At 61.6% G+C, this 25,798-nt stretch overlaps 5 protein-coding genes across 5 annotated transcripts; 4 read left to right on the top strand and 1 right to left on the bottom strand.

The window, feature by feature from the left end:
• Nucleotides 1-878: 878 nt before the first annotated feature.
• Nucleotides 879-2,385, top strand: BXZ73DRAFT_47316 (signal peptide peptidase-domain-containing protein; the record flags this gene model as incomplete). Its single annotated transcript, XM_048019854.1, has 7 exons — nucleotides 879-995; nucleotides 1,033-1,131; nucleotides 1,192-1,308; nucleotides 1,356-1,446; nucleotides 1,498-1,742; nucleotides 1,802-2,100; nucleotides 2,148-2,385. The coding sequence occupies 7 exons, from the start codon at nucleotides 879-881 to the stop codon at nucleotides 2,383-2,385; spliced, it is 1,206 nt and encodes a 401-aa protein (XP_047877607.1).
• A 1,868-nt stretch (nucleotides 2,386-4,253) lies between these two features.
• BXZ73DRAFT_77813 (uncharacterized protein) lies at nucleotides 4,254-8,606 on the bottom strand (the record flags this gene model as incomplete). Its single annotated transcript, XM_048022737.1, has 8 exons — nucleotides 4,254-4,454; nucleotides 4,853-4,893; nucleotides 4,987-4,995; nucleotides 5,074-5,707; nucleotides 5,825-6,069; nucleotides 6,421-6,747; nucleotides 6,893-7,768; nucleotides 7,952-8,606. 8 exons carry the CDS (start codon nucleotides 8,604-8,606, stop codon nucleotides 4,254-4,256), a joined length of 2,988 nt encoding a protein of 995 aa, XP_047877606.1.
• A 2,331-nt stretch (nucleotides 8,607-10,937) lies between these two features.
• Nucleotides 10,938-17,891, top strand: BXZ73DRAFT_90208 (uncharacterized protein; the record flags this gene model as incomplete). Its single annotated transcript, XM_048025555.1, has 16 exons — nucleotides 10,938-11,697; nucleotides 12,054-12,058; nucleotides 12,796-13,077; nucleotides 13,242-13,359; nucleotides 13,518-13,671; nucleotides 13,736-13,814; nucleotides 13,876-14,422; nucleotides 14,530-14,656; nucleotides 14,731-15,156; nucleotides 15,216-15,296; nucleotides 15,357-15,472; nucleotides 15,526-16,058; nucleotides 16,128-16,400; nucleotides 16,466-16,819; nucleotides 16,872-17,429; nucleotides 17,547-17,891. 16 exons carry the CDS (start codon nucleotides 10,938-10,940, stop codon nucleotides 17,889-17,891), a joined length of 4,758 nt encoding a protein of 1,585 aa, XP_047877605.1.
• A 1,132-nt stretch (nucleotides 17,892-19,023) lies between these two features.
• Nucleotides 19,024-20,153, top strand: BXZ73DRAFT_101716 (uncharacterized protein; the record flags this gene model as incomplete). The annotated part of the gene is made up of 6 exons (XM_048014982.1): nucleotides 19,024-19,121; nucleotides 19,175-19,190; nucleotides 19,248-19,327; nucleotides 19,390-19,403; nucleotides 19,472-19,719; nucleotides 19,782-20,153. 6 exons carry the CDS (start codon nucleotides 19,024-19,026, stop codon nucleotides 20,151-20,153), a joined length of 828 nt encoding a protein of 275 aa, XP_047877604.1.
• A 1,523-nt stretch (nucleotides 20,154-21,676) lies between these two features.
• Nucleotides 21,677-25,491, top strand: BXZ73DRAFT_90206 (uncharacterized protein; the record flags this gene model as incomplete). The annotated part of the gene is made up of 13 exons (XM_048025554.1): nucleotides 21,677-21,737; nucleotides 21,868-22,101; nucleotides 22,194-22,300; nucleotides 22,366-22,458; nucleotides 22,511-22,637; nucleotides 22,702-22,757; nucleotides 22,783-22,893; nucleotides 22,944-23,048; nucleotides 23,115-23,217; nucleotides 23,273-23,715; nucleotides 23,772-25,015; nucleotides 25,070-25,139; nucleotides 25,192-25,491. The coding sequence occupies 13 exons, from the start codon at nucleotides 21,677-21,679 to the stop codon at nucleotides 25,489-25,491; spliced, it is 3,054 nt and encodes a 1,017-aa protein (XP_047877603.1).
• Nucleotides 25,492-25,798: the final 307 nt, after the last annotated feature.

Genomic DNA, 25,798 nt, shown 5'->3' with positions numbered 1-25,798 from the left:
AAAGGTGGGTCCTTCTATAAACAGATGTGCACCAAGATATTCTCCCATACCGTAGAACTTGGCTCAGAACTTACGATGGACACTGGCACGGAGACCGGTCTATTTTGAGCGAACATAGCAGCCATCCCAGTCCCGTTGTCCCAGTCCCCTGCAACTTCAAGCACATATAGCCTCATCTGGCCTCGTCCATCATCGCATGCCTATCCGAAATCAGCGGCGATAGGATCAAGACCGGAGTGCACCCAGCCGTAGCATCGTCCTGGAATCCACAAGTATTTGTGACGTCGTTGCAAGTACCTCCCCCGAATGCCTGTAGACTGGTACGAAGGAAAGGACTCCAGAGTAGGCGTCATGTCGAACCCCGGCGCGTCGCGGTTTGTCCCCACCATCCGATCTCACCATCACAGAGTCCTCAAAGGCCAGTACTATGTCGAGCGCTTCTCTACTATATAGGATGACTCGCAGTCCAACGCACATAGCGCGGCAGAGATATGTAACGCCTGCGCTTACTCGCGCACAGCCAGTCCCGGAGATCAAGCTGAAGTCCCAGCCGGAGGCCAATGAAGAGCCAGGCTGAGAGGAATTCGGAAATTAACTTGTGCAAACCTACGTCGAATGCCAAGCCGGGAAGGGCATATGCACCGTCTGGGTCGGAGCGCACAGACCCGAAGGCCGTTGGCTCGGCGCAAACCGGGTCTGGGCTCCGAGACCTGTCGCGGGAGAAACATAAGACGACGCGACGTCACGATGGCTTTTGTTTGGCCTTGATTGCCAAGAGCTTCTGTTTCAAACACGACCAAACTCGTCCTATGCCGCCGAAAAGATGACGTGGCAAGCTCCCTCAGCTTTTGCTTTCCTTCCCTTCGTCTCTCGTCGCTATGGCATCCGCAGCCACCGACTGGGACCTCATTTCCTCGTATGCCGGTCTCCTGTCGCTGGCGTGCGCGTCCATCTACGCGGGATCTCATGGCTCGCTCTCGGTGAGTGACTTTCACGTCGCTCATCGATGTTTAGCTCAACTTTGTATCATAGAAATGTGGTCTTCGTAAGCCAGGCGCGGCGCCCACAGAAGAGGACGAAGAGGAAGAGACCGAGCGTATTTCGTCCGAGGACGCTTATCTCTTCCCCGTTGTACGTCATCGTCCGTTATCATATTCACGCTCCAAATGGACTTACCCTGAGATACCTTAGATTGGCTCAGTCGTTCTCTTCGGGCTTTACCTGATTGTAAAGTTCTACGGGAAAGAATGGATTACATGGCTGCTGCAGTGGTACTTCACCTTCGCTGGCGTGGGGAGCGTGGGCAAGGTATGCCTCATTCATGCCCCGGGTAGAGCCATGCTGACTGTGAGCAGTCTTTGATAGCGCTCAGTCGATGGATCGTCGGCGAAGCTCGATGGAAGACATTTGATATTAACCGACTGACCATTAAGAAGGGCTCCAAAGGTTCGCGTCCTTCTCTCTGGATTGAGGTTACGTGACTCACGCCTTCTGCAGAGCTTTTTTCGGTTTCGCTGCGGACCCCATCCCTGTGCCTGATCCCCGCAGGGTCCATTCCCTCGATACTCTACACATTCGGCGACAGTGCCACACGTCGTTCTGCACTGCTCACCGACGTTTTGGGGCTCTCATTTTCCCACAACGCTCTTTCCCTGCTCAAACTAGATTCCTTCAAGACCGGATGCATTCTGCTTTCGGGGCTCTTCCTTTACGACGTCTGGTGGGTTTTCGGGACCGAAGTGGTGAGTGTTTGTCTTGTCCAGAGTACGCACGCTTATGCTCAACGTGCCGCTGCTACCAGATGGTGAAGGTCGCCACCACTCTCGACGTCCCCATCAAGCTGCTATGGCCCAAGTCGTACGTGTTCTCGACCGAACGCGGATTCACTATGCTCGGCCTCGGCGACATCGTGATTCCCGGGATGTTCGTCGCCACCGCGCTTCGCTACGACTACCATCGTGCCTTGAGCAAGGGTCCTGGCACGCCAGTCACGAAGACGTACTTCGCCGCCGCGCTTGCGGCGTACGCGCTGGGCCTCATCACGACGATGTCGGTGATGCATATCTTCCAGAAGGCGCAGCCTGCCCTCTTGTACCTCAGGTACGTTCTCCTCCGCCAATTCGCTTTCTATGCTGATCTTTGGACAGCCCTGCTTGCATCCTTTCGTTCCTTATCACCTCCCTTGTTCGCGGCGAGTTCCAGGACGCTTGGAGTTGGTCGGATGAGGACAAATCCGACAAGACTGCGAAACCCACAGAGAAGGGGAATGCGACAAATGGCGCTGCAGGTCAGAGCCAGAAGGCTCTCCCTCCCACACCGTCGAAGGTGCCCGAGGAGAAGTCGAAGTCGAAATCGAGGTCGAAGCCGAAAAAGGCGCACAGTTGATTGCTATCCTAGGTCTTGTATAACCACATGCACACTGAATACTAATCCAACGCACGTACTGACCCTCGAAACTGTACGCCTCTCGTTCCGACTAGAATCTACCCAGGGGGTTCTGCTTCCCGTCAGTGCGTCGGTGGTCGTCAATCCTACTTGTGTGTGATACCCACTGCACTTGTGAAACTAGACGCCGCTCTCTGTGACTGCAATTGTTCTGTACGTCCTGCACATCCGGTGTCAGTCGCTGTTATGTACTCATGCGATCCGTTTCCTGTGCAAGTGTCACGGTCTCGCGATCGGCATTCTGGCCATGAGGCTAAACGTGTCCGCACCACGAGCGTTCTTACCAGACCACATTTCGAGGTCTCAGGTAGCTTCTTTTACCTGATATCCTCGACAACCGTGCGGGGTAGCTAAGTCACCCGTTAGCATACGTTGGAGCGAAAAGGGACATTACTTACTAGTCAGGTGGATGGCTTACGTGGGACCACGGGGCTAATATGGCACCCCCGGCAATGCCTATTTGTCGTTTGACTGTCCTTTCACCTGTTTCCCCTCCCTTTCGATATGCGTGTTGACTGCGCATCGTGTCGAATGACGAGCACGCTTTCCTCCCAGGTTCAGCCGCATACCGCGCTGAGGATCCCTGTTGAAAATAGGTAGATGGATTCTTGCGCCCTCTCAACTATCATCGATCGGTCCAACCCATCCCGTCGGATGATGTGGAAGTACGCTTTCTTCTCTCACTCATCCACTCATACTCCTCGTCTCAATATTTCCCATTTCCAGGGCGCCTGAGATCCATGGCCCTCCTCGCGACCGGCTAGCTGCGCGTGGCGTGTCCACACCGATCTTCAGTTTGGCTCAAGCTCAGCCGCCTGCCGTCTTCCGAAGTTCAAGTCGCGGACATGAGACTGTGGTTCGGACTACTCACCACTACTTCGTAACGTGTTGTGAGAGTGAGGGGGTGACCTATCGTAAGTTTCTTCGTCGCGCTCTAGCACACAACCTGAGAATTCAACTTCAGGCACAGATAACCAGATGTCACCATAAACTGCTCACGGAGCGATGTGATTCATCCTTGTTCTTACTTCCGGGTCATGGCGACTTCTTCAAGGAAGCTGGCACAGTATCTCCTATCGGTCCCTGCAAGGTCAACCAGACCCTCGATTGCTGTCAGCGCCGCTCTATTCCCTCGCTGCGGCAGACAATGACGACCCACCACCTTTTAGATTGCGAGGTTATTCCTCCTACAGTCTGTGGGCCATACTAGTTGCCATTTCGATCCCGAATGTCACTCAAGACTTTCTTGATCGATGGGCTGACGTGTCGTGAAGATTTGCGCCGCATTCCACATCGTTTCACGGGTTCTACGCCGCTCTCATCTTCCGGGGTTTGTATGTCCTTGTGGCCCTCCCATAAACGGTATCTTCCGGTCCCGATGTTTTCGGAAACCCCCCCGCGAATTTAGGCGTTGCGAAGAAGACCGGTCTCAAGACCTGATAGGATCCTCCCCAAAGACCTCGCCAAGCATTTGGAATAGATATCGTCCCTGAGAGCCGCCCACAGAGGATGCTCGAAGTCGTCGCGGGACCACCCTGACACGCTATCACGACTCCGCGCGACCACGAAAGATAAACGGCGACGCCGCGAAGCTTATCTCGCTCGGCCGTCCGGTCACTTGACGTTCTTTGACGCCTCGGGCTTGTGCGTGAAGCTATATTTTACCCATGTAAAAGCAGCTGTTTTTGAGAACGTAATTCAACAGGAACAGGAGAGGTGTGTTCCTCCGACTTTGGTTCCGTACGCTACCAAACTGACGACCCAGATCGCCTGCAGTCGTCCAGTGCCCTAACGACTGCCAATCTCCGTCACACCCTTACGTCGACCTGTGTCAACGGTGACGCTCTTGGCTGTTTGCCTTGAGCCTTATCTCGCGCTGGAGGCTGGCCCTCCTCTCGCGCTCCCCGTGGGCTGTCTTCAATCTCCGGTGCGTGGGCAACGTTTTTCCGGCTTCGAGCTGGAGGCACCGGGGGCACTGCGACGACACCTCTGCGCGGCCCCGATATGCTCTATCGGGGGCCATGCGTCGGGCACGCGCAGATTACAGCGTTCTTGATCCCCTCGAGTCCGCCCACACGATGGCGGCTGGGTGCCCCGGTGTCTTATCTCCGTCGGCGGCTTCCTTCCTTCGCTGCCCACCGAGCATGGCGTGATCCGATCATTTGGGGGGCGCGTCATTGTGTGCATGCTCTGCTCGATGCTTCCGCGAGTCTCGAGCTCCTCGATTAAATTCGTCTGTTATCGCGCCTTGGCGGTTCGGCTCCGAAGGGTGACCAAATGTATATATAGAGCCACCGTCGCCCTTTGCATTGTACCCTGTCCACTGTCCATCTACCAGGGCGAACTCCGGTCGCCCTTGTTCTCTCGTCCTCCCAACAGACACTCAAGCGAGCCCCTTCCTTCTCACCGCCCGTCCCTTGGCGTGACTGATCTCATTTCCCCGCCGATCTGTCGGCGGGCGCACCACGACCGCGTAACTGTCAACAGGACGCCAAAATTCTCCATCTTCTCCGAGTCTCTTCCTAAGTCCTTCCTACTCACCTGCCAGATCTACATCCTCACAAACACAGGCCCAGTGAACCTAGAGAGGACCGGCCCGGCCCGCCCGGCGCCACCGATCGCGCGCACTTGCGCATGTGAATCCGCGGGGGCCCGCCTCGGACCTCCCCACGCCCGCCGCCGACGGCGACGACCGACGCGGCCGACCCCAGGACCCAGGTACCGCAGTCGCGGAAGACGGATGTACGGACGGCGGGAGTGGCCAGAGAGAGCCTGAGAGAGCGCGTGCGCGCGGCCGTCGTTCGGGGGCAAGTCTCTCTCCCGCCGCGTTCGACCTTTCAGATTTCAGCTTCGGGGGGCCCTGCTCAGCGGGCGCGGTGGCGAGACGAGCGGGCGCGCGAGGCAAGACGAGACGAAACGGGGGCCAAACGGCTGCGGACGCTTTCAGTCCCCCCGACGCCCGCCGCCCGCCCGCCCGCCCGCCCACGCCGCGACGGGCCTGGGAGAACGTTTCGTGCCCCGGCACACGACCTCCAAACCGTGCGTGTGCGGCCGCATGGGGCGCCCTTTCCGCGACGCACACGGCGCAGGCTGCAGCTCGCGGCGGTCGGAGGTCTCGACGGAGCTCGGCGTTCCGACTCCGAGCGTCGTCGCCGCCGCCGCCCGCGCGATCGTGCTGGGGCGCCGGGCGGCCAGTGAGTAAATGCGTGATGGGATGGGGCCGGCGACGCGGGTCCGTCGTGCCCGACTGCGTTAGCGTCGGCTGCGAGGGAGGACGAGCCTAGTGACTTTGCTCCAAGGCTCCAAAGCTCCAAGGCGCCATTATATTGGCAGGAGGTATGCGGAATGGCATGTTGCACTGGAGCTGGAGAAACCGCACCACGAGAGGTCGTCCGCGCGTGCGCACGAAAAGTGGGGTGGAGACGTTGGGGAGCGAGCCGGGGCGGGCAGAGACGGAGTGCGCTCGCGGTTTGTCAGGCTGCGGAGGGAGAGGAGGGCGGCGGGTGTTGCGTCGGGACTCGGAACCAGGTGTGCTTGAGGGTTTTTTCCCCCTGTCGCAGGAGAATATTCTGCCGGCGAAGTGGAGCGCAGTGCACGCGACCCGCGAGGAGTGCGATTTATGCGCTGAATTGATGGGCGACGTCGGGGGGACGGCAGGGGACGGCGCGGGTGCCTGCCAGGGCCGATGTTGCAGCCTGCTTTCTTTCAAGATGCCGGATTCCGCGGCGGCCTACATCTGCCATCGATGGGCGCAGCGGCGTCCGGACGTTCTAAGACCACTGCGGAATGCAGCGTTGCGTGGGGGACTCCATTGTCGAGTGCCTCGAAATGGTGTATTTGGACCTCGCTCGTACAAACAAGTGGATGCACACGTCTGTCCACAGCAACACCACAAACGATCGCAAGATCCATCTGCTCAGTAACCCGCGCCCGCTCAGTGGGCCGCGGAGGACGTGCAACGCGACGCTATCTAACTTCCTCGCGGGGCCGACGAGGGCGATCGCTGTGCGCTTCCGAGGGGAATGAGGCTAGCCGTGGGCAGATCCGCCAAGCCATTAAAATCGAGCGGCGTCCGCCCGTTTTGGGGCCGAGTTTGAGTGGGCGAACGTATGGCAAAATGGCGAGCGGTGCCAGACGGGCAACTCTCCCATTGAGCTGCCACGCCCGCTGTCGGTAGCGTGCGAGTGGAAGCCGCCGCCGCCGGCACCATCGGCCGCAGCGGGCTGGAGAAGTCCATAGGCTGAGAAGAGCTGCCTCGGGCGAAGAGGGGGTGGAGGGCGTTACCTAAGAACCGCCTGGCGACTGCGTGCGTCTGTGGGTTTGGTTGCTGCAGTAGAAAGAGAGAGGAGGAGGGGAAAAAGGTCCGAGACGACGCCCGGACGTAAGCTGGCGCGAGCAGCCGAGGCCGGCTTGCGCAGGGCGGCAAGGACCGACGGAGGTCAGGAACGCTCGGTGAAATGTAGCCATGTCGGGGACGGCGTGCTGGAACGCTCCTGCCCGAACGGCGCTAGCGCGAGCGTGCTCCGTGCCACCAGGCCTGTGAACCGTCCTCCCTCCTCCGGCGCGAGGCTCCCTCGAGAGCGCGCGCGCGCATGTGCTGCACTGGCAGACGGTCTGCAGCCGAGCAACAATGGCTTGCAACGGTCGCCAGCGCGGATGGAGCGGCCCGTCGAACGACATACGTCCAGGCGGGCACAGGCGGGCGCCATGACCAAGAAGTCGACATGTCCGGACCCGGGGCAGAAGCAACCTGCGCGCCGCACGCGAGCGGTCTCATGACCGTCGCCCGCCGTAAGACACCGCAGGACGGTTGGTGGTGCGCGCGCTGGGCGGGGCGGGGGGAAGATGCGCCCTCCGGCGTGCGGCGTGCGGTGTTTGGGGCGCGGCGTGGGACGAGGTTTGTAGAGAAGGACGGCTTCTGGAACGACGAGCCATGTGTGGTGAATGTGAATAGCAGGAGGCACGCGTGCGGGAAGGAAGCCCAAGGCGTTCCGCCCCCGTGAATGAGCTGCAGCGAGGCCGATGACGACATGGCGTCCGCGCTCGGTGCCCCGCTCGCGCAGTCCACCGTCTTCTGCTGCAACCACATCGGGGGCCCCCGCCGTCGAGAGTCGTGCCCATCGCAAGGTCCGGCCGGGAACCACCTGGCGAGAGCGGAGTGTGAGAACGGCCGGGAGCGGGAGGTGTGGACCACTGGTGGACGTGCCAAGACGGCGTCCGGGCTGCCACTCAGAACTGGCTGTCGCGCGCGGACCGCAACCGCGGCTCTGCGAGGACAGTCGGAAGGCGATGAGTGCCGAGGAGACGAGAGCAGCATGGAACACTGGGGCCCTAGAGGGGTGATGGAGGTGCCGGATGAGGCAGGCGGGGGTCCCGGGTGGCCGCTGCTAGCGCGAGGTGATGGAGGCCAGAGGAGGAGGTTGACTCGAGGAGCGTGCCGATGACGAAGGTGGCCGACAATAGCGACAATGGGCAGCAGACAGATTCGGATCAGGGCATCGCGCACCCCGAGGAACAGGGCCTAGCGCGTGCGCGAGCCGGCCGGGGTGTGGCTTAGAAAAATGTGGCCGTGGCAGAGAATCGATGGTGCAATGGAGAAAATTGCTGATGTGCGCGCTGGTCGAAACATGGGCTGGCGTCCGGGCGGGAGCGCGACGTGGGCGAGAAGGGCGTCGCTGGGGAGCGTGCGGCGGTCGGCGCGGGGGCCGGGCTGGCTGCGCTGAGGACGGGTTCGCCGGCGGGGGCGTGGGTGCGGACGCTGGCAGGAACCAACCTGGGCCAAACAGAACGAGCGGCAGCGGCAGCGGTCGTCCGAACGCGCTCTGATCCCTGGAATAATCATTTTCCACTTGTCTACCCAAACTAGATCGGCAATAATAATGCGCGCCCGCGGGCGGTCCGCCTGCCCCTTGCCATCGCTCCTCGTCGCCGCCGCTCCCTCTCCTCCTCTCCCTCCTCCTCTCCCTTCTCCAGTGCGCACCGACGCTGGCTAGCCTGCCTTCCCGCGCTCCTTTCCCCACACCGCACACCCCACGCCCCGCCTGAGCGCGCGCCCCTCCCGCGCGCCCTCGCCCACGCCCAGGTACCCGCGTCCTCCGCCCTCCCCATTGTCGTGCGTCCCATTCCGTCTCTGCCCCGACACTCCCTTTACTCACTTTCATCTGTCGCGCATACATCCAGGGGGAGTCTTATGGAACGCCCGCCCGCCCCTGCTCGAGCCACTACCGACTCCCGCACCCACCCCTGGTCCTCGTCTGGTCGTCCAACCATAAACACCTCGGCTCTTCCACCCGCCGGCCCATCATCTTCATCGCTCACCTTCAGCCCCCCGCCCTCCTCCGCCCCTCACTCCTCCCACTCCTCTCCTTGGGCTCCCCATCCCTCTCTCGGCCCATCGCACCTTCCGCAGCAAGCCTCATACATGTTGCAGCATCCCGTCTCCCACATGTCCTCCCACCCAGGAGATGTTCAGTCCCAGCTCGGCCCTTCCTCTTCTCTCGCAGGCTCGGACTGGGGAAGCGTGTTTTCCGCACCCCTCGACCCTTCCACCTTCCAAGCCCTCGCGGCTTCCGGCGTTATAGCGCCTCCCCAACCAGGTGTGCCCTCCAGCCTACCCGCCCGATCTAATCATGCCCCGCACGAATTCGCCGTCAATCCTCGCTCTCAGCCCTTGAACATCAAAGATGTCTCTCGTTCCGCGATGAACCAAGGCATGTCCCTCGCGTGGTCCAACGTCTCGTCCCCCTACTCCTCTCCTCCCGCGACCTCCCAGCGAGCGTCCCCAGTCCACCTCCGCTCCGGTTCTGGCGGCGCCGTTCCATATCCACGGCGCAAGTCTCCGTCGGTCGGTCTTCAGCAGCCGTATGGCCCAGTCAACATGCGTCACCCCTCATCCTCTATGCCCCTTCCCATGTCTCCCTTCGACCCACCCCCTGGCGCCGGGGAATACACCCATGAACGCCAGTCGTCCCTCGCCCAGCAGCAACGGTTTGCGGGTTCGCATGCAGCGGGTCCTAGCGCCCGCAGTAACCTCTCTATGTCCTCTGGAATCGACACCCATGTCCCCCACAACTTCCCTGCTCCCCGGTCGCCCTATGAATTCGGCTCCCATCATACTCACCATTCCGAAAGGTTTGCTCCTGGACTCCCTCCCTCCTTATGGATGTCTTCTACTCCCATGCCCGCACCGTCCTCGAATTACCCCGAAGCCTCTTTTCTCTCCAACTCGATCGGTCCTGAGCGGCATCCATCATTCTCCGAATCACTAGCCTCCTCAAGTCCCACGGCGCTCTCGCTCATGGAGTCCCGCAAGTCAAGTGCGCCGACTTCTGTGTCGAGCCCGAAGGAACGTGCTCTCTCCGAGCTCTTCTCGGACTCTCTATTTCCCCCGAGACCGCCAACGGTGGAGAACCCGGCACCGCAGCAGTTCCCATCACCGAAGGTGTCGGGGTCTCCAGATCTCAACTCCATTGATCTTCTGTACGGCGATCCCGATCCAGAGGCGATGGCGAAAGAGGATCCGCTCGCCACCCAGGTCTGGAAGATGTACGCGCGGCAGAAAGCGACGCTGCCGCACGCGCAGCGGATGGAGAACCTGACGTGGAGGATGATGGCGTTGGCGTTGAAGAAGAAGAAGGAAGACGAGGCGCGGGAGCGACAGAGGGAGCAGGGCGTGGATTCGCCCCTGGACGCGCCCAGGAGCGGAGAGTCGGCCCTTTCTCCGCCCAGTGGCGGGAAGCCCGCTGATAGTCCGGCCCTCGCAGCCGGTGGGGCTGGGACGGCGGAGCGGGGGCGGACGATTGATAAAGGGAAGGCTCGAGTGCAGGTCGTCGGTTTCGACGGCGCAAACCAGGACGGCTCCGACGATAATGAGTACGTGCTCTGTTGTTATGGCGCCATCGGTCGTGGTACTAATATGCGCCCCGTGCAGAGAGGAGCCCATGGACTGGCGTGCCATCAGCAGGTCCCGTTCTCGAGCGCCTATGGACTGGACACCAGAGAGTCGCTCTCGTTCACGACCATCGGTCGGTGGTATGTCCGACCCCCACAACCAGTTCAAGTTCCCGTCTTCGTCGCCCAAGCGCGAACCCCCCTCGGCGGGCATACCCATCCCCAGTCCCGCAGGCCACCGTAGCCCCCATTCCTCCTCACATCCCTCCCAACTGGGCCTCCCCTCTCTCTTCGAGACTGCCGGGGAGCATCGCGCGAGCTTCAACAACCTTGATACATTCTCGCTGCTCCACAGCCCTCTTGCGCACCCGTCTTCGCTTCCTGCGGCCGGGATCCTCAGTCGTGCGTCCGCATCGACTCTTCCATCACCAGAGACGAAGACGTTCCCGAAGCACGTTCGGAAGACGAGTTTCGACCACACTGTGGCGAGGGAGGGTATCTTCTCGGGCCTGAGTGGACGGCACCAGGTGAACGGTAAGCCCAGATCACCTGAAGGTCTCCTCGGAACGAAGCGACGCGCCGACGCTCCCCATGCGGAGAGCATGTTGCGCGCTGACCCTCCCACGGGCATCGACATCCCCACTCCTCAATCACATCCCCTTGACACGAAAGAGGACCACTACCGCGGAACCCCTTTCCCCACGTCCCCCTTCAGCTTTTCCACACCTTACGAGTCGTTGTTCGACTTCCCGGGCTCGCACGGCACTGCTGGGCATGTCTCGTCTTCCCTCCCTTCGCAGAAGGACTACCCTCCATCTAGCCTCCACTTCCCCGACTCCATCCGCGGCCCTCTCGATGACACCCACTCGCCCCCTGGTGGGAGTGTGGAAGGTCTGTCGCCTGCCGCCGCCGCATCGGCAGCTTCAATCGCGGAGTCGTACGCGCAGTTCAACATGAACAACATGAACTATGAGGACTACCAGCTCATGAACATGATGTACAATAACGGCGGATCCGACTACGGGCACGGCATGGGCCCGAACTCTTTCACCGTTGACCCGACCCAGATCCTGCCCAACGTCCCCCTCGACCCTGGTGAAGCCTTCCATCCCAGCCCGTCGAGCGACGGGTGGGGCAACGGCGTCGGGTCGAGCTCGAACGCCTCCCCGGAGCCGTACAACGTCTCGAACGCGTCCACCCCGCCGTCGATCGAGGGCGCCCCGGGCGGCTCGCGGCCCACCCAGACCCGCAAGATCGCGTCGACGAAGCGCGTCACGCAGGACGCGGCCAACCGCGCCGCGGGCGGGAGCGGGGCGCAGAGGAAAGGGTCAGTGCTCTCCAATCCTGTCATCCGTCCGTACGGTGCGCTGACGCACACGTGTGCACCCGCAGGAGCACGCCGGAGATGGCGAGCGGATCGAACGGCGGGGCGCGGCCTGGGGGCGAGGACGGCGACTCCGTTCCGACGGTGTGCACGAACTGCCAGACGACGATTACCCCCTTGTGGCGTCGGGATCCGGACGGGCAGCCGCTTTGTATGTCGCTTTGTATTCCTCGCGTCGTGCCACACTGATGTTGCGGTCTCGCGTAGGCAATGCGTGCGGCTTGTTCTTCGTGAGTGCTCCGCTTGAGCTCCGTAAGGGTGCAACGCTGACGAGCTTTTGCAGAAACTGCATGGGGTTGTTCGGCCGCTGTCGCTGAAGACGGACGTCATCAAGAAGCGGTATGTCCTTGTGTGCATGGGCTCTTTCGGACGACGTCACTCATGGTCTTTGCAGTAATCGCGCTTCCGGACCGTCGCACAACAACTCGAGGAAGAACAACTCGAACCTCCCGAAGATCGCTTCGCAGGGGAACCGACCGAGAGCGAACACGACGAGCTCGATGCCGTCCAACACGCGCCTCTCACCCTCGACGCGCGGTGGGCCGTCCGCGGCCAACTCCTCGATGAAGCGGCAGAGACGGACTTCCACGAGTGCGGGGCAGTCGTCTTCGAAAGACGGTGGCGGGGTGTAGGGTTTGTACTGTACAGCGGCTTTCGTGTGTTGTTTGTTGTGCTCTTTCCGTCACTCTCAGATCTGTCCCTTCGCGCCCATTAATATGCTTGTAATCTGTTTAGATCTCGTGTAGTGGTTTGGTACGACTAGTGTTTTCACGACCCCACATGCCCATATGTCCTTTCCTGTCGCCGAGGGCGCGCCTGTACGATGCGTAGACGTTATAGATTATTGTCGAGCAGCGGGAACGCATCTGCAAAGTGCAAAGCAGGGAGATTGTGGACGGACGAGCCGAGGGCTGAGGCGCGTTGGAGTGATGGCGGAAATGGACGGGGCGGGGCCAATCAAGTCGAATCAGCCTGCGCCACACCTTGCGCCCGACGGCGACTCCGAGAGCTCGACGCTTGGCAGCTGCTCGCCTCTCTGCTGACCCTCTCTCACCCTGGCTTCCCTCTTCAAACAGTCCTCGCCGCGGTCTCCCGTGCCTCCCTCGTCCTTCCCGTCGGGTCTCCAGCCGGTCGCCTCGCGGGACGCCAATGGCTCTGGCCGCCGCCTCTCCCGCACCGAACTAGACTTCGAGACCGCCCTCCGCACCGGCGGCACCGTCATCCTCAACGAGGCCTTCGACGTCGACGGGCTCGGCGCCGACCCCAGCAACTCCTCCATCACGCTCTCCGCCCCGCCCTCCCCCCTCGCCCAGCGCGGCGCACGCGGGGGGCCCCGCCAGCCCGCCACGCCGACCGTCGTGCCCCCGACCCCCTCCCCGGCGCGACGATCCGCTCGCCGCCGCCGTCCGCCCGGTCCATCGCCTCCTCGTCCTCGGTCGGGGACGTGTTCTACGACGCGCAGGAGGACGAACAGTCGCAGTCGCAGTCGCAGCCGCAACCGCCGCTGCAGCCGCCGTCGCAGTCGCCGGACTACCAGACGCGCCGGCGGTCGATGTACCGCTCGCCGGGGACGGCGAGCAGCCCCGACCTCGCGACGCTCCTCCGGAAGGCGAAGGAGCGGGGCGGCGGGGCCCCCGTCGGTGGGCCCAAGGACAGCAAGCGGGGCGGGGCGTCGGTCGTCGTCGCGCGAGCGTGCGTGTTTCTTCCTTCGCTTGTCCCTCTGTCGCAGCCCCTTGCCGGGGGGCGTCTCTCCCTCTCGCGCTTCGTCGTGCCCGTGCTCATGCGTGCGTACGTACAGCGCTGTCGCCGGCGTCGTCCGTGCACGCCACGCCTGGGCAGAAGGGCAAGATGCGCTCCTCGCAGAACCTGTCCGCCCCGCGCGACCCCGGCGGCGCCCAGAGCCCAGAGTGGGTCCTGGCGAGCCCGCGCCCGTTCGGGACGGTGAAGAGAAGGTGAGCGCGGTGCCCGCCGCTGGGCGTCGAGGGCGGCGCTGACCGCGTCCGTGACGCTGCAGAGCTCGAAGAACTCCGTGAGGGCGAAGACGTCCGCCTTCCTGGGCAAGATGCTGGGCACGAGCTCTGCCAGGGAGCGATCCGTGAGTCGCTTGCCGAGCGCGTCTGGAGTGCTAATCGAGGTGCGACCCCCGGTTATTGCAGCGCACGCTTACCTCGTCCCCGTCCACGACGTCGATCGCCTCGTACTCCAACTCGCCCCTGTTCGACGCCTTTCCCCTCCTGTGCCCCCGTTGCCCAAGGACGCCGCTCGGATGCATGTACAGGGCTCTCTGGATCCGGGGGACGTGTTTTCCGAGTCCTCCAGGGGCTCGAACGAGAAGCCGCTCCCTGCCATCCTCCAGACGCCCCTCCACTGACTCGGGCGACTTCTCGGACGACCAGTCCGTTGTGCTCGTTGCGGCACCGTCCGGCTCAAGGTCACGGACTCCCTCACCTACACGCACTGTCAAGGAGCGGCCAGGCAGACACGTGAAGACACCCTCGAGAGGCAGCAAGCGGCGGAGCATGAGCGTCAGCGACGTCGAGATTAAGAAGATCATGGGCGCGGGCGCGGGCGCATCCCCGAGTCCCCTGCGGATGTCTGCGGATGGCAAGATGCACGAAGGCTCGCCCGGCTGGGGCTCCCGCCTCGAGGGAATTATGTCCCAGTTCCGAGGGAGCTGCAGCAGTTCGACTCGTCCCGTTCCACGTCCCTCGACCTCCTCGACCCCACCACCCCCTCAAAACGCCCGCTCACTCTCCGCTCGCAAAGCGATTCCATCACCCCCTTGTCACCGCTCCCGACGACTGCCGGAGGAACGGTACGGCCGCACCCGAAGTCGGCCGCGTCGCTCCCGGTAGACCTGGGCACCCCCGCCGTCACGTTGCAAACGACGACCGGCGGCGAGGAGAACCTCGTCAACGCCGGTCCTTCCTCTCCCTCGTCCTCAGAACCGCCCATCGTTCCTCCCCGTTCTCCTCCCTCAATACCCCCATCCGCGCCCGTTCCGGGTCGAGCGCCGCACCGCGGCTGGGCAACCTCCGGTACGGCCCTCGCTCCCCTCCACCCGTGCGGGGCTCGGCCATCGCCGCGACCACGCGCGAGGGCAACCGGCTGCGGGTCCAGCACCGTTCCACTGCGTCTGCATCGGAACCGTCGCTGGTGCCCGAGCGCGACGAGCCGCGCACGCGTGAGCAGCTCCGCACCGTGCGCTCGAGCCTTATCGACCCCAAGGTAGCCGGGCTCTCCGCGTCGTCGCAGTTGGACCTCTCGACGGCGGACCTGGTCCCGAACCGATACCCACTTCGGCACTCGTCGTCGCCCGCGCGGACGGACGAGGGCGGAGACCTCGAAACGCGGGCGAAGGATCTCGCGACGCGGTGTTGGGTGGAGGACGAGGAGTTCCTGCCGAAGGACAAGATCGCGGAGTGGTTGGGCGGACAGTGAGTGTTCCGTTTGGTTTGGGATCTTGCGCGGCGACGGAGGATGAACGTCATCGCAGGAGCATCATCAACAAGACTGCACTCCGTCACTATATGGACAACTTCGACTTCTCTGGGCTGCGTCTCGATCAGGCGTTCAGGTACGGTCTCTTCTTTGACTTGCCGCCTTTGTAGATGGCCCACACCATGATCTGCGACAGGCATCTGTGCGCGAAGCTGTACCTCAAGGCGGAGACTCAGCAGGTCGATCGTATTCTCGAAGTCTTCGCGAAGCGGTACTGGGACTGCAACCCCACGACGCTGTTTGGCAACTCCAGTGCGTGTGGCATCGATACATGTGTCCTGACAATTACTGATCTATCGATCCAGGCGTCGTCCATGCGGTCTCATACTCGATATTGCTGCTCAACACTGATCTCCACGTCGCCGAAATGTCAAATCGGATGTCGAGGAACCAGTTCGTCCGGAACACGATGACCACGGTCCAGATACAATTGCAGCCAAGCGGGATGGCCTCCAGCACAGACCTCACCCACGACGACTGGAGCAGCATCCGCGGCGGCTCGGAACATGGAGACGTCCCTGGTGCCACCGTGCGGGCCCGCGCAAAGAGGAGCGACAGCATCACGAGCTGGAGCAGCGTTACTCGAGACGCCATGATCCCGTCCTCGGGGACGCTGGTGAACTCTTCGGGGCAGCTGACCCTTGCCTCCGACCCCATCGGCTCGTCCTCTGCCAACCAGAGCTCGGTCTCGGTCGGTGGCTCAAGCAACCCCGATGGGAAGCAGAGCCAAGATGCCGGCTCGCTCCCGCCTCCTTCAGCCTATCCCGCAAACGGCGTTGCGGCGGCCGGGTTCGTATATGACAGGAACTGGGAAGCAGATATGGAGAACATGCTCAAGGTGCGACACTAGCTTGAGCCTGTCGTGCTTCCCATCTCCGCATCTGGATGCTGACCGCGACCGCACCAGGACATGTACAACGCCGTGAAGGCGCAGCAGATCCTGCTCCCCATCGCGAACGCGCTCATGGCCCGGTCGTCGACGTCGTCGCTCAGCCCCCACGGGACTATGCTCCGGAACCGCAGCGTGCGCGTGCAGCCGGACCGGTTGATGACGCTTAAGCGCGGCAGCATCCGTGGGCTGCAGTCCCTCATGGGCACACAGAACCACAGCCCGTACAGCAGCGGCAGCAGCATCGATGGACGCGCCAGTCCCGCTCCATCCTTTGCTACCTCGAACGATGTACGTGGGCGCCGAGGGTTCATCCCTATCTATGTTCGCATATGCTGATCGTGTTGCTCTTTCAGGGCTTGGGAGCATCCACTTTGTCCTTCATGACCCCTGCCATGGGCTTCGCGTCGAACCTGTCGCACACGATCATCCGCGAGCAACGCGAGGACGACGAGCACAGTCTGCGCAGCGATGACACCTCGACGACGGACATCAGCATCAGCGACGAGGAGCTTGCTTTGCTCGGTCCTCCGTGGGCGAAGGAGGGCATGCTATGCCGCAAGCAGTACTGGGACTCGGCCGGGAAGCGGGCCAAGTCGAAAACGTGGATGGACGCCTTCGTCGTCATCCAGAAAGGAGAGCTCAGCATGTTCACCTTCGGCGACAACGGCCTAGGAGGCGCGGGTGTAGTTGGTGGTGGTAACTGGCTGGTAAGCAGTCTTGGACACATGCGGACTGGACGCACCTAACACGAGGCAACAGGAAAACGCTACGCCCGTGGGCGTGATCGTTCTGGCACATTCTCTCGCGCACGCGCTACCGCCTCCTGGCTACAACCGACAACGCCCCCACTGCATGGTCCTCACGCTGTCGAACGGAGGCGTATACTTCTTCCAGGCCGGCACGGAGGAGCTCGTGAACGAGTGGGTGTCCACCTGCAACTACTGGGCGGCGCGACAGAGCAAAGAGCCACTCGTCGGCGGCGTGTCCAACATGGAGTATGGCTGGAACCGCGTGGTAGAGCCGGTCGCCCGCGTCCGGTCCGTGTCTGAGGACGACTACTCGTCCTTCCGGGACACGGACAACCAGAGCGTCCGTAGCGGGCGCAGCCGGTTCAAGGACATGGCGGCCACGGTCCGCGCGGAGAAGTCGCCGTGGGCGGACCGGACGTTCATCAACGACTGGAAGCCGCCCTTGCCGCCGTCCGTGCCGAGCCAGCACGACGAAGAGACGCAGCTGGAGGCGTTGCAAAAGCATGTGGCGCACATGAAGGAGGACCTGCAGCAGCACAACGAGCTGCGGCAGCCGATGATGAACTTGGTGCGTCTCGTCTTCCGCGTTCCATCCGTGTTCTGAGGGGCGTTCTTTCATGACGCCTTCTGCCCTTCGGTCTGATGCGAGCCGGTGCTGATAGACCCTTTTCTTCTGCGCCTGCAGTACCAGCCACGGTCCGCGAACGCGCAGAAGGCGACAACGAACTGGGAGAAGAAGTCGCAGTACCTGCTCACGGAGATCGTCAAGTATGACTCGTACATCGACTCGCTCCAGGCGGCGATGGCGCTCCGGCTGAAGAAGCGGGGCGAGAAGGCACTGGAGAAGGCGCTGCGCCCCGACGACGCGTCGATCCCGAAGGCGAAGTGGAAGGGCCAGCCCGAAGAGGACACGATCGAGGAAGGCGAGGAGCCGCCGCCGAGCGCGGGCTTCAAATTATCCCCGGTGTCGATGTCGCATCGGCGGGAGGTCGCGTCTGGGGGGGACGGCGACGGGACGGACGAGTCGTGAGCGGTTGCTGTGCGCGGACGGATATGAGCCATCTACGACTGTGGTGCGGCTCCCACCTGGCCTGTACATCTGTTGGGCGTGCAAGAATACGTGGCGACTACGATCTTGTGGATTATTAATCTCTTGTGTTTTGTACCGCACATATCTTAGCCGGATACCCGTGGGGCTGCATGTAATACCTCTTTTATTCATCTATGGACAAGGATACTTGCGTCGCTCGAAGCTATTATGCACATCTTTCCTTTTGATTGACGGGTGCACACACGGCTGCTCAACTGGACCATGGTATGATTTAAGGTGAACGTTTGTGTGCGGTTTCCTCTACCAGGAGAAAGGTCATAACACCACTAGCTACCTTGATTGGAGGATACGAAAGGGTTTCAACCCGTACAAGTGATTCCTGCGTGTGTACATAGTGCCGTGCAATGCAGTTCTAGTTGGGGGACAGCACCCCTGAGACCTCCAAATGAAGTGGACGGGTGCGATGGTTGGTATGTGCGACGACCGCGCTGCAATAAATATGCAATTTTAATTTCTCAGATGAAATTGATGAATTGTGAGAGCCTCGGCAGCGTGCACTGCACATGCGGGATTGTCCACGATCGGGGCGTTGAGTAGACTGAGATCGGGCGTCGAGAATCTCGGCTGTCCCTCGCGCGATCTTGGTGCGATCTGAGGCTTGGTGCGATCAACGTCCAGATTCCAGTGCGGACCCACCACCGACTCAGGTGTGCACAACGCCGGACAACGGGTTGCGGACCTGCGGTCAGTGATGGCTGGCAACAGCTCCTCTGTCGTCGACGGCAGACATGTCGAGAGCAGCCAGGACTCAGGCCTTGGCAGGCCGCGTCCCCACAGCCCACGGTGATTCGGGCCCGCACTGGTGGTTGCACGTGCAGGCCAGCGGTGGCCGGGGTCCTTTGTGGGTTTGTACTTCTCGCGCTGCGTTTCTGGCTCGTTGCTTCCTCGAGCTCGAGCCTCCACCACCCCTTCACCCGCACCGCCTAATAAGCCCCTCAAGGCTCTCTTTCCAGCCTTCACACTCCCTCCGCACCTCAGCTCTCGCTAGACGAAGCCCCACGACCACGCCTGCCGGCCCCACGCTCCCTCAAACTCGGAACATTCGTTTAACATGATGCAGACTTCCTTCGTTCTTTCTGCCATCGCCACCGCCCTCTTGGCCACCACCGCCGTTCGTGCGGAGACCCACACTATCCGCTTCGAGAACAAGTACGTTTATTCTCACTCTCTATGTGGATTGTGAACACTGATGAGATTGGCAGGTGTGGAAAGGGCACGGTACGTTGTGGCGCGCGTGAGCCATCGGGATAGACCTCTGAACACGCCGACCTTTAGCCCCAGCTCATTCAGGGCGGCACTGTCCTTTCCACCGGCCAGGACTACGTCCACAATGGTCCATTCTCCGCCGGCATCGCGTGAGTGTTCGCCCTCGCCCTCGCTCCCCGCGTCCCAGACTGATCCCAAAATTTCCCGGTAGCTATTTGCAGACGGGTATGCCAGCTCACACCTGCGGCGTTTGTATACACGCGGCGCTAACTTTCTGTCCCCCCGTTGCGCAGGCGAATGTCTCTTCAACGGCGAGCACTGCTCCACCCTGGAGATGACTCTCGTGAACCCGACCGCCCCCGGCGCGGGTTCTTCCACGGACATCAGTCTCATCGCTCCACATGCGTTCAACGTTGAGACTTCGTTCTCGTACTTCGGCGGTTGCGACGGCCAGGGTACTACCTGCTCCAGCCCGACGTGTTCCACCGCTTTCTTCAAGCCGGACGACAACCAGGTCCAGGTCCAGTGCGAGTCTAACGACGTGCGCATTGTCCGCTGCTCCTTCTTGCCAGTTCCGCGCGCTGACAGTGTTGTGCGCACCAGGTCAACCTGCTCATCACATTCTGCGGTGACGCCACGAAGTCGGGTGCCCTCGCCAACTCCAGCAGTGGCTCTGCTACCCCGATTTCTTCCATTGTCGCGACCACTGCGAAGGCGTCCACCTCCACCGCCGCGGCCACGAGCGTGAAGGTCACCTCTAGCACCGCTCCCACCTCGACCGTCGCCGTGAGCTCCACCCTCACGGCTTCCTCCTCGGCATCTACCGCCTCTGCCTCCGGCCGCTGCGCTGCGGGCTCTTCTCGCCGTCGCCGCCGTGACGTCGAGGCCCCCGCTGCGATCGCTGCCCGCGCGTCGCCCATCATGCGCCGCCACCACGCGCGCAACGCCGAGGCAGTCCGTGGTGTCACTATCTAGAAGACCCCCTCCACACCAGATGCCCGTCCCCGGGCTCTAGCTCGAGCCCGGCCGTCCTCTCCTCCCCGGCTGCTGTGATACTCCCAATGCCGCACACACGCACGCACCACATCGCGATGTCCCGGCTGGATACGCCCCCACCGCTCGTTAATTCTCCGTCTCGCCGCTATCGGGTATCTATTGCTCCAGTCTCTCCTGTTCTGTCCCTGCTATCGTGTTCTGCGTGCTCCCCCACCCTTCGTCAGGCGCCTGGCCGCGCCACCGCCGCCATGCCGTACATATGTTGTACTACCCACGCTGTAACGTCCTGTGACGACCGCGATGCCCCGGAGAGGACGAGTCGTTCCGCATACATGCATACGTACGAAGATCACTGTACTGTACTTGACTCTCGTCCCTGGCTCGCGGCCTGCCGCGCTTGGTCGCGGCAGAACATGTCTAGGTGGCTTTTGTAGCTTATGTTCTGTGTCCATGGAATAGAGTGTTTGTTATTTGTCGGAATATCTCGGGGAAGACTTGAACGTTTGAACGCTGCTCATTGTCCGACGCCAGGTGAATGTTCACGGATGACGAGTGTAAGGAATATATTGATTCGAATACTCTATGCGAGAGCGAACTGATTTGTGGGCCCTTGTGGATCGATTCTGAGATCCCCGATTTCGAAGGACGGGGCCTGCCAAGCGTCTTGAGTACATGTAAATCCGGAGATATCAGCAACAGAGCGAGAACGCCGGGAGATATGACGGTGAACACGTGGAGAGTCAATGGAGAGTGCAATAGTACGCTTCCCAAGCTCTAACAAAAATATACGAAGACGACACGTACGCTGCTTCATACAAATTCCTAATGCCAGGCTTGATGTCCGACTACGTACTTCTTGTGTCTGTAGTGTAGTTCGAAGACACTCTTACTGCTTTTCGAAACACATGACAACTGTATTTGTTGAGCCAGAACTGCTTTCCATCTAACGCCTGACTACACTTTTGGACACACCCACCGTAGCTTCACAACGGAGTGTCCCTCGAAACACCTAATACCTCCGTTCTATCCACAAGCACTGTACGGGCGCTAGTGGCTTGGGGCAGTCGAACCGACGGCGCGCAGAGGGTGAAACCGATCGAGCCCCTATGCGTTGCGCACAGGACGATCGGACGGAAGTATCTTTGCAAGCAGCGGAGACGAAGGGCGGGGAACTCCTCCAACGCACGCGACGACGACGGGGAAGATGGGAGAGGGAGACAAGTCGAGCGAGTCGCGAGAGCAGGCCCGGCATGCCAAGCGCCGGCGCTCACAAATAGGTGACAACAGAAAGTCGAACATGCGCCGTCCGCAAGGCAGGAGACGATCATCTGCTCCATATTCCTCCCGCTGTGTGACCTCACTCCTCTGCTGCTTTTCTCTGCTTCTCGTCTGGATACCCTATCGTCCTCTGTATCATTATCCCCCTTGGCCGCCCGCTTCACCACCCCCAGTTCTCTATCAAACTTCAACGCACCTAACCTCCCAACTCCTCCACACACAGCATGGCCTCTCTCGGTGCTAACGGCGGCTTGCACAACCTTATGATGCGTTCCAGCACGCCCGGTAAGCCTCGTGCCCGTCTCCCTCACCGTTCGTACACTAATCTGCCCGCTGATGCGCAGCGTCCGACGAGAAGGGTACGGCTCATATCCCGTCCCCACGGCCGCCAAGACTAATAACCGTATATCCCCAGTCCTCCTCTTCCTTCATGGCATGGAGGTCGACCCTCCCCAGGATGACGAGCGGGAGAGCAACAATGGGTCCGAGGCGCCCCTCCGCTCACATCGCTCCCGGAGCAAGGCCGCGAGCAGCGTGCGGCAGCTGAGCCAGCTCCCCGAGGAAAACACCGAGGACATTAGGTCCGACGTCCAGGAGCATGCCTCTGAGCTTGGCCGCACGATTCCCATTCACACGACCGGCATAGTGAGTCCCCGTCCTGTCGCTCCATGCGTGCCGCCATCTGAGCCATGTTGTCCCGTCCCCGTCCTCGTGCGCTCGCACCCGCGATAGCCTGAGCAGGAACCTGGCCCAGACGACCTCCCGGCCCCAAGTTCGAGTCGTTCGGGTCGTCGTTCGGCAACTTCGGCCCCCTTCCGCGGGAGAGCTTCAACGGGCGCAATGGCATAGTACGTCCCCAGTCGTCGCGCGCCGAGCTTCCTCGATCGCTGAAATGACGCTCGCGGTCCGGCAGGCCAGCCCTTCAAAAGCTGCTGCCGTCCCTCTTCCGGAGACGACGGTGGGCGTCCCGGGCTCCCCCACGGGGAGCCATCCAAATCCCTTCCAGGTACGCGAAGTCTAAGGAAGGTCTGCTCGGGGCCGGCACTGACGTCACGCAGAACTACGGAATGGCCCCGGCCGCCACGACGGGCATCGCGGGCGCGAGCCACGTCGGGGCGCGGAGTCGCCAGGCGGCGTCGACGAAGGCCTCACACAAGGCCCTCTCGGCGGCAGAGAACGGCGTACGTCCTATTGCCGGCTCTTCCTGCTGCGCGCGGACCATGATCTGACGATTTCACGCGCAATATAGGTCGCATCTCCCAAGCCAACTTCGCGCGCGCTCTCTCCCACTCGCTCTGGGATGGCGTCCGGCAACGGTGCGCCGCCTGAGCGGCCTTATTCTCCTCGGACCGCCGCGTCTCAGCAACAATCAGTAAAGTCCCGCCACACGCAGAAGACAGGGAAGACGGGTACCCAGTACCCGCCGTTGCCCGACTCGGTCGTCGACGACGGGCAGCGGACGGCGAAGGCTGGTCCATCGCGCCTTCCGAGTCGGCATCGCAGATCGGCAGTCGTCGCCTGCGGAAGGAGCGACAGCTCTTGGAGGAACAGGCGCGGGAGCGGGAGGAGGCCTTGAGGGAGGCGGAGAACGAGCGGGTGAGGAGAGAGGCGGCGGAGCGCGAGAGCGAACGTCTGAGGCGGGAAGCGGCGGAGCGGGAGCAGCGGGAGAAGGAACGTGTGCCGTCGCACAAACCGTCGAAGTCCGTGAAGAGCACGACGGACGTGAATGGCAAGTCAGGTTCCGGTGGGGCCAAGTCCAACGGCAGTGAGTACTCGTCCTGCCTCTCTCGTGGATGCGCGGTGATTGAGTCGCACTGCAGCACGATCGCAAGCCCCGATGTCCCCACGCAGCCAGGCCGCTTCAGTTCCTCGGGAGCGCAGTGTCGCCCCCAGCGAGATGCGTTCACAAGCACCGCCCATGACCCCCACTCGCTCCAGGCTCCCTGACCCTGACTCGACCCCGACTCCCTCCCGTGTCGCGACCCCGGTCGTGCAGGTCGATAGCTACGGCTTGAGCGCTGAAGAACAGCGTCTAGTGCAGAGCGTGCTCGGTGCGGACCCCATGACTCGGACCTCCATGGCACTGTCGACAATGGCCCCGTCCATGCTCGAACCTGAAATGCAACACTCTCATTTCCACGACATGGAGCTTTGCCAGCTTCTCCATGCTCTTGATGACCCTATGGGGGAGTCTGTAAAGAAGGCAGTACGCAAAGCCGTCCGGGCGCGCGTCAAGAAGTTGGGCATGAAGTACGACAATGAGGTGAGTAGGGCTAGTTCATCCTTTCAATCGCACGCTCAATGGTGCCGGTATCTCAGTCTATCAAGGCTTACCGCAAGTCGTATCACGATCATGATCCGTCATATCATCTCACTGCAGCGATCACTGGCGCAAGCACGAGGGTGCGCTCTGAGATCGGTGCCAACCACCAAGAGCCCCCTGAGTGGGCGAAAGAGCTCCTACAAGGCTTCATCAACATGCAGAACCGGATCGACGACCTTGCCCCGAAGATCGAAAAGAGCCTGCGCTCCTCTCGTGGCAACTCCTTCGTCAATGAACGCCAACAGTACGCCAACGGGCACAACCATTACCCCAGCTCCGATACCAATGGCCACTACCACGACATCCACAACCACCCCACCGGCGACGAGTCCATGTACCAGACGGGCGCGACCGAGATCCGCGACTCGACACATATCCATACCCTCGCCGGTTCTATGCATCATCACGACGGTTCCCTCCACGGCGCCATCCCGGAGGAAGAGGAGCCATTCGAAGACGAGGAGGATGAACACCACTTTGCCCCTACTGATGCCGATACCCGGGGTCTGGAGAGCGAATACCTCCCCCATGACATGCACGATCGCGAGAACTCCCCCGGCCAGCAGTACCTCGAGCAAGAGCTGTACAAGCTCCGTCTCAAGCCCAGCCAGACAGTCGCAACGCACGAGACGTGGGAGCTCACTCGTGACGGTGGGGGGAGTACGACGAGGAAGACGATGGCGATGCTCAAGCTGCCATCACCGAATCCGGGCTCCCCGAGATACCTGCTGATGCGACGGGAACTACCCCCGTGGACCCTCGCCCCTCTCCCGCCCTCCCCCGCAAGACATGGTGTCGATGGATCACAGCGCGGCGATGTGGCAGCAGAACGAGTACGGGGGCGGCGGAGAGCGGCAAGGCCCCCGCCATGGCAGCGGATTCACCAGCGGCTGCTCGGCTGGGCGATCGTCTGGCCGATGGGCGAGCTCGACAATGCGGTCAACAGCTGCTCGCGCGGGATGCAGGTGGACGAGATCGCGCTGAGCATCTGGTCGACGCAAACCTACAAGCGTTATGTTCGCGCGAAGATGACGGACTCGCCTCCCGGTCGCGTCGACCGCCTATTCGTGCCCCCAAACATGGCGGACGCGATTAGCACCGCGGTGTACAACGGCCGGCACGGGGATGCGTGTGGGATGCTCCGTGAACTTTGGGCGCCGTTCGGGCTCGAAGGCATTCCGCGGTTGCTGATCGTGCTCGCCAAGCACCGGAACGACGACAGCCACTGGGTGGTACATCGGTGAGAGGCTTTCATTGGCTTATCCTCTATCTTTGCTCATGTGGTCGATTCTAGGTTCTCGCTTCCCGATGGCACGTTGACCACATATGACACATACCCCGAACGTTGTCTACCGGACGGTCGCGTAAGTTGTTATTTGTTGACCTTTTAACATCATATCTCATGTCTTCCCATAGCCCCTCGGATGGTGGTTCGCCATCCGTATCGCTTGGCCTGACGCCATCTACCCCAGCCCCGACCACCTCATGCAGAAGATGGTGCGCCTACACCGGCCCATGCAGCTTCCGATCGAGAACTCGGTCGCCGCGGCGGGCATTTGGCGCAACTTGCTCATGGGCTCGCGCGCGGAGCGCTCTCTCGACCTCGAGCGTCTGCGCGACCTGATCAACACCGAGGTCAAGAACCTCCGCCAGCGCAAGATCATGGGCAAGCTCTCCATCGGGGGCTCGCGACCAAATTGGGAGGACATGGCTTGAGCGATGGAGGGGAAGCGATGTACGACCTGCTGGAGGTAGCCAGTGGATGCTGTCTTGTTTTGCTACGTTATTCACGCCGACGCCCTAAGTACGACTACTCACATACCGCCACGACATGACGAGGTTACGACTAGCCTTTGTTACTTTCGAACCGAGCCTCTTGTTGTCTTTTGTCCCGTCCACACCTTATCTCCCCTCTCGACTCTCGATGTCCTGCCTTTATGTCGGTCCCATACGAACATGAGGGGGTGCGAGGGTGTGTACACCATCTGTAATAACCTGTCGCTCGCCCCCCTCGCTCTTTGCT

This window comes from Epithele typhae (genome assembly GCF_022376455.1).
Source record: "Epithele typhae strain CBS 203.58 chromosome Unknown BXZ73scaffold_26, whole genome shotgun sequence".
Lineage (NCBI taxonomy): Eukaryota > Fungi > Basidiomycota > Agaricomycetes > Polyporales > Epitheliaceae > Epithele > Epithele typhae.
This window is presented reverse-complemented; position numbering and strand designations above follow the sequence as displayed.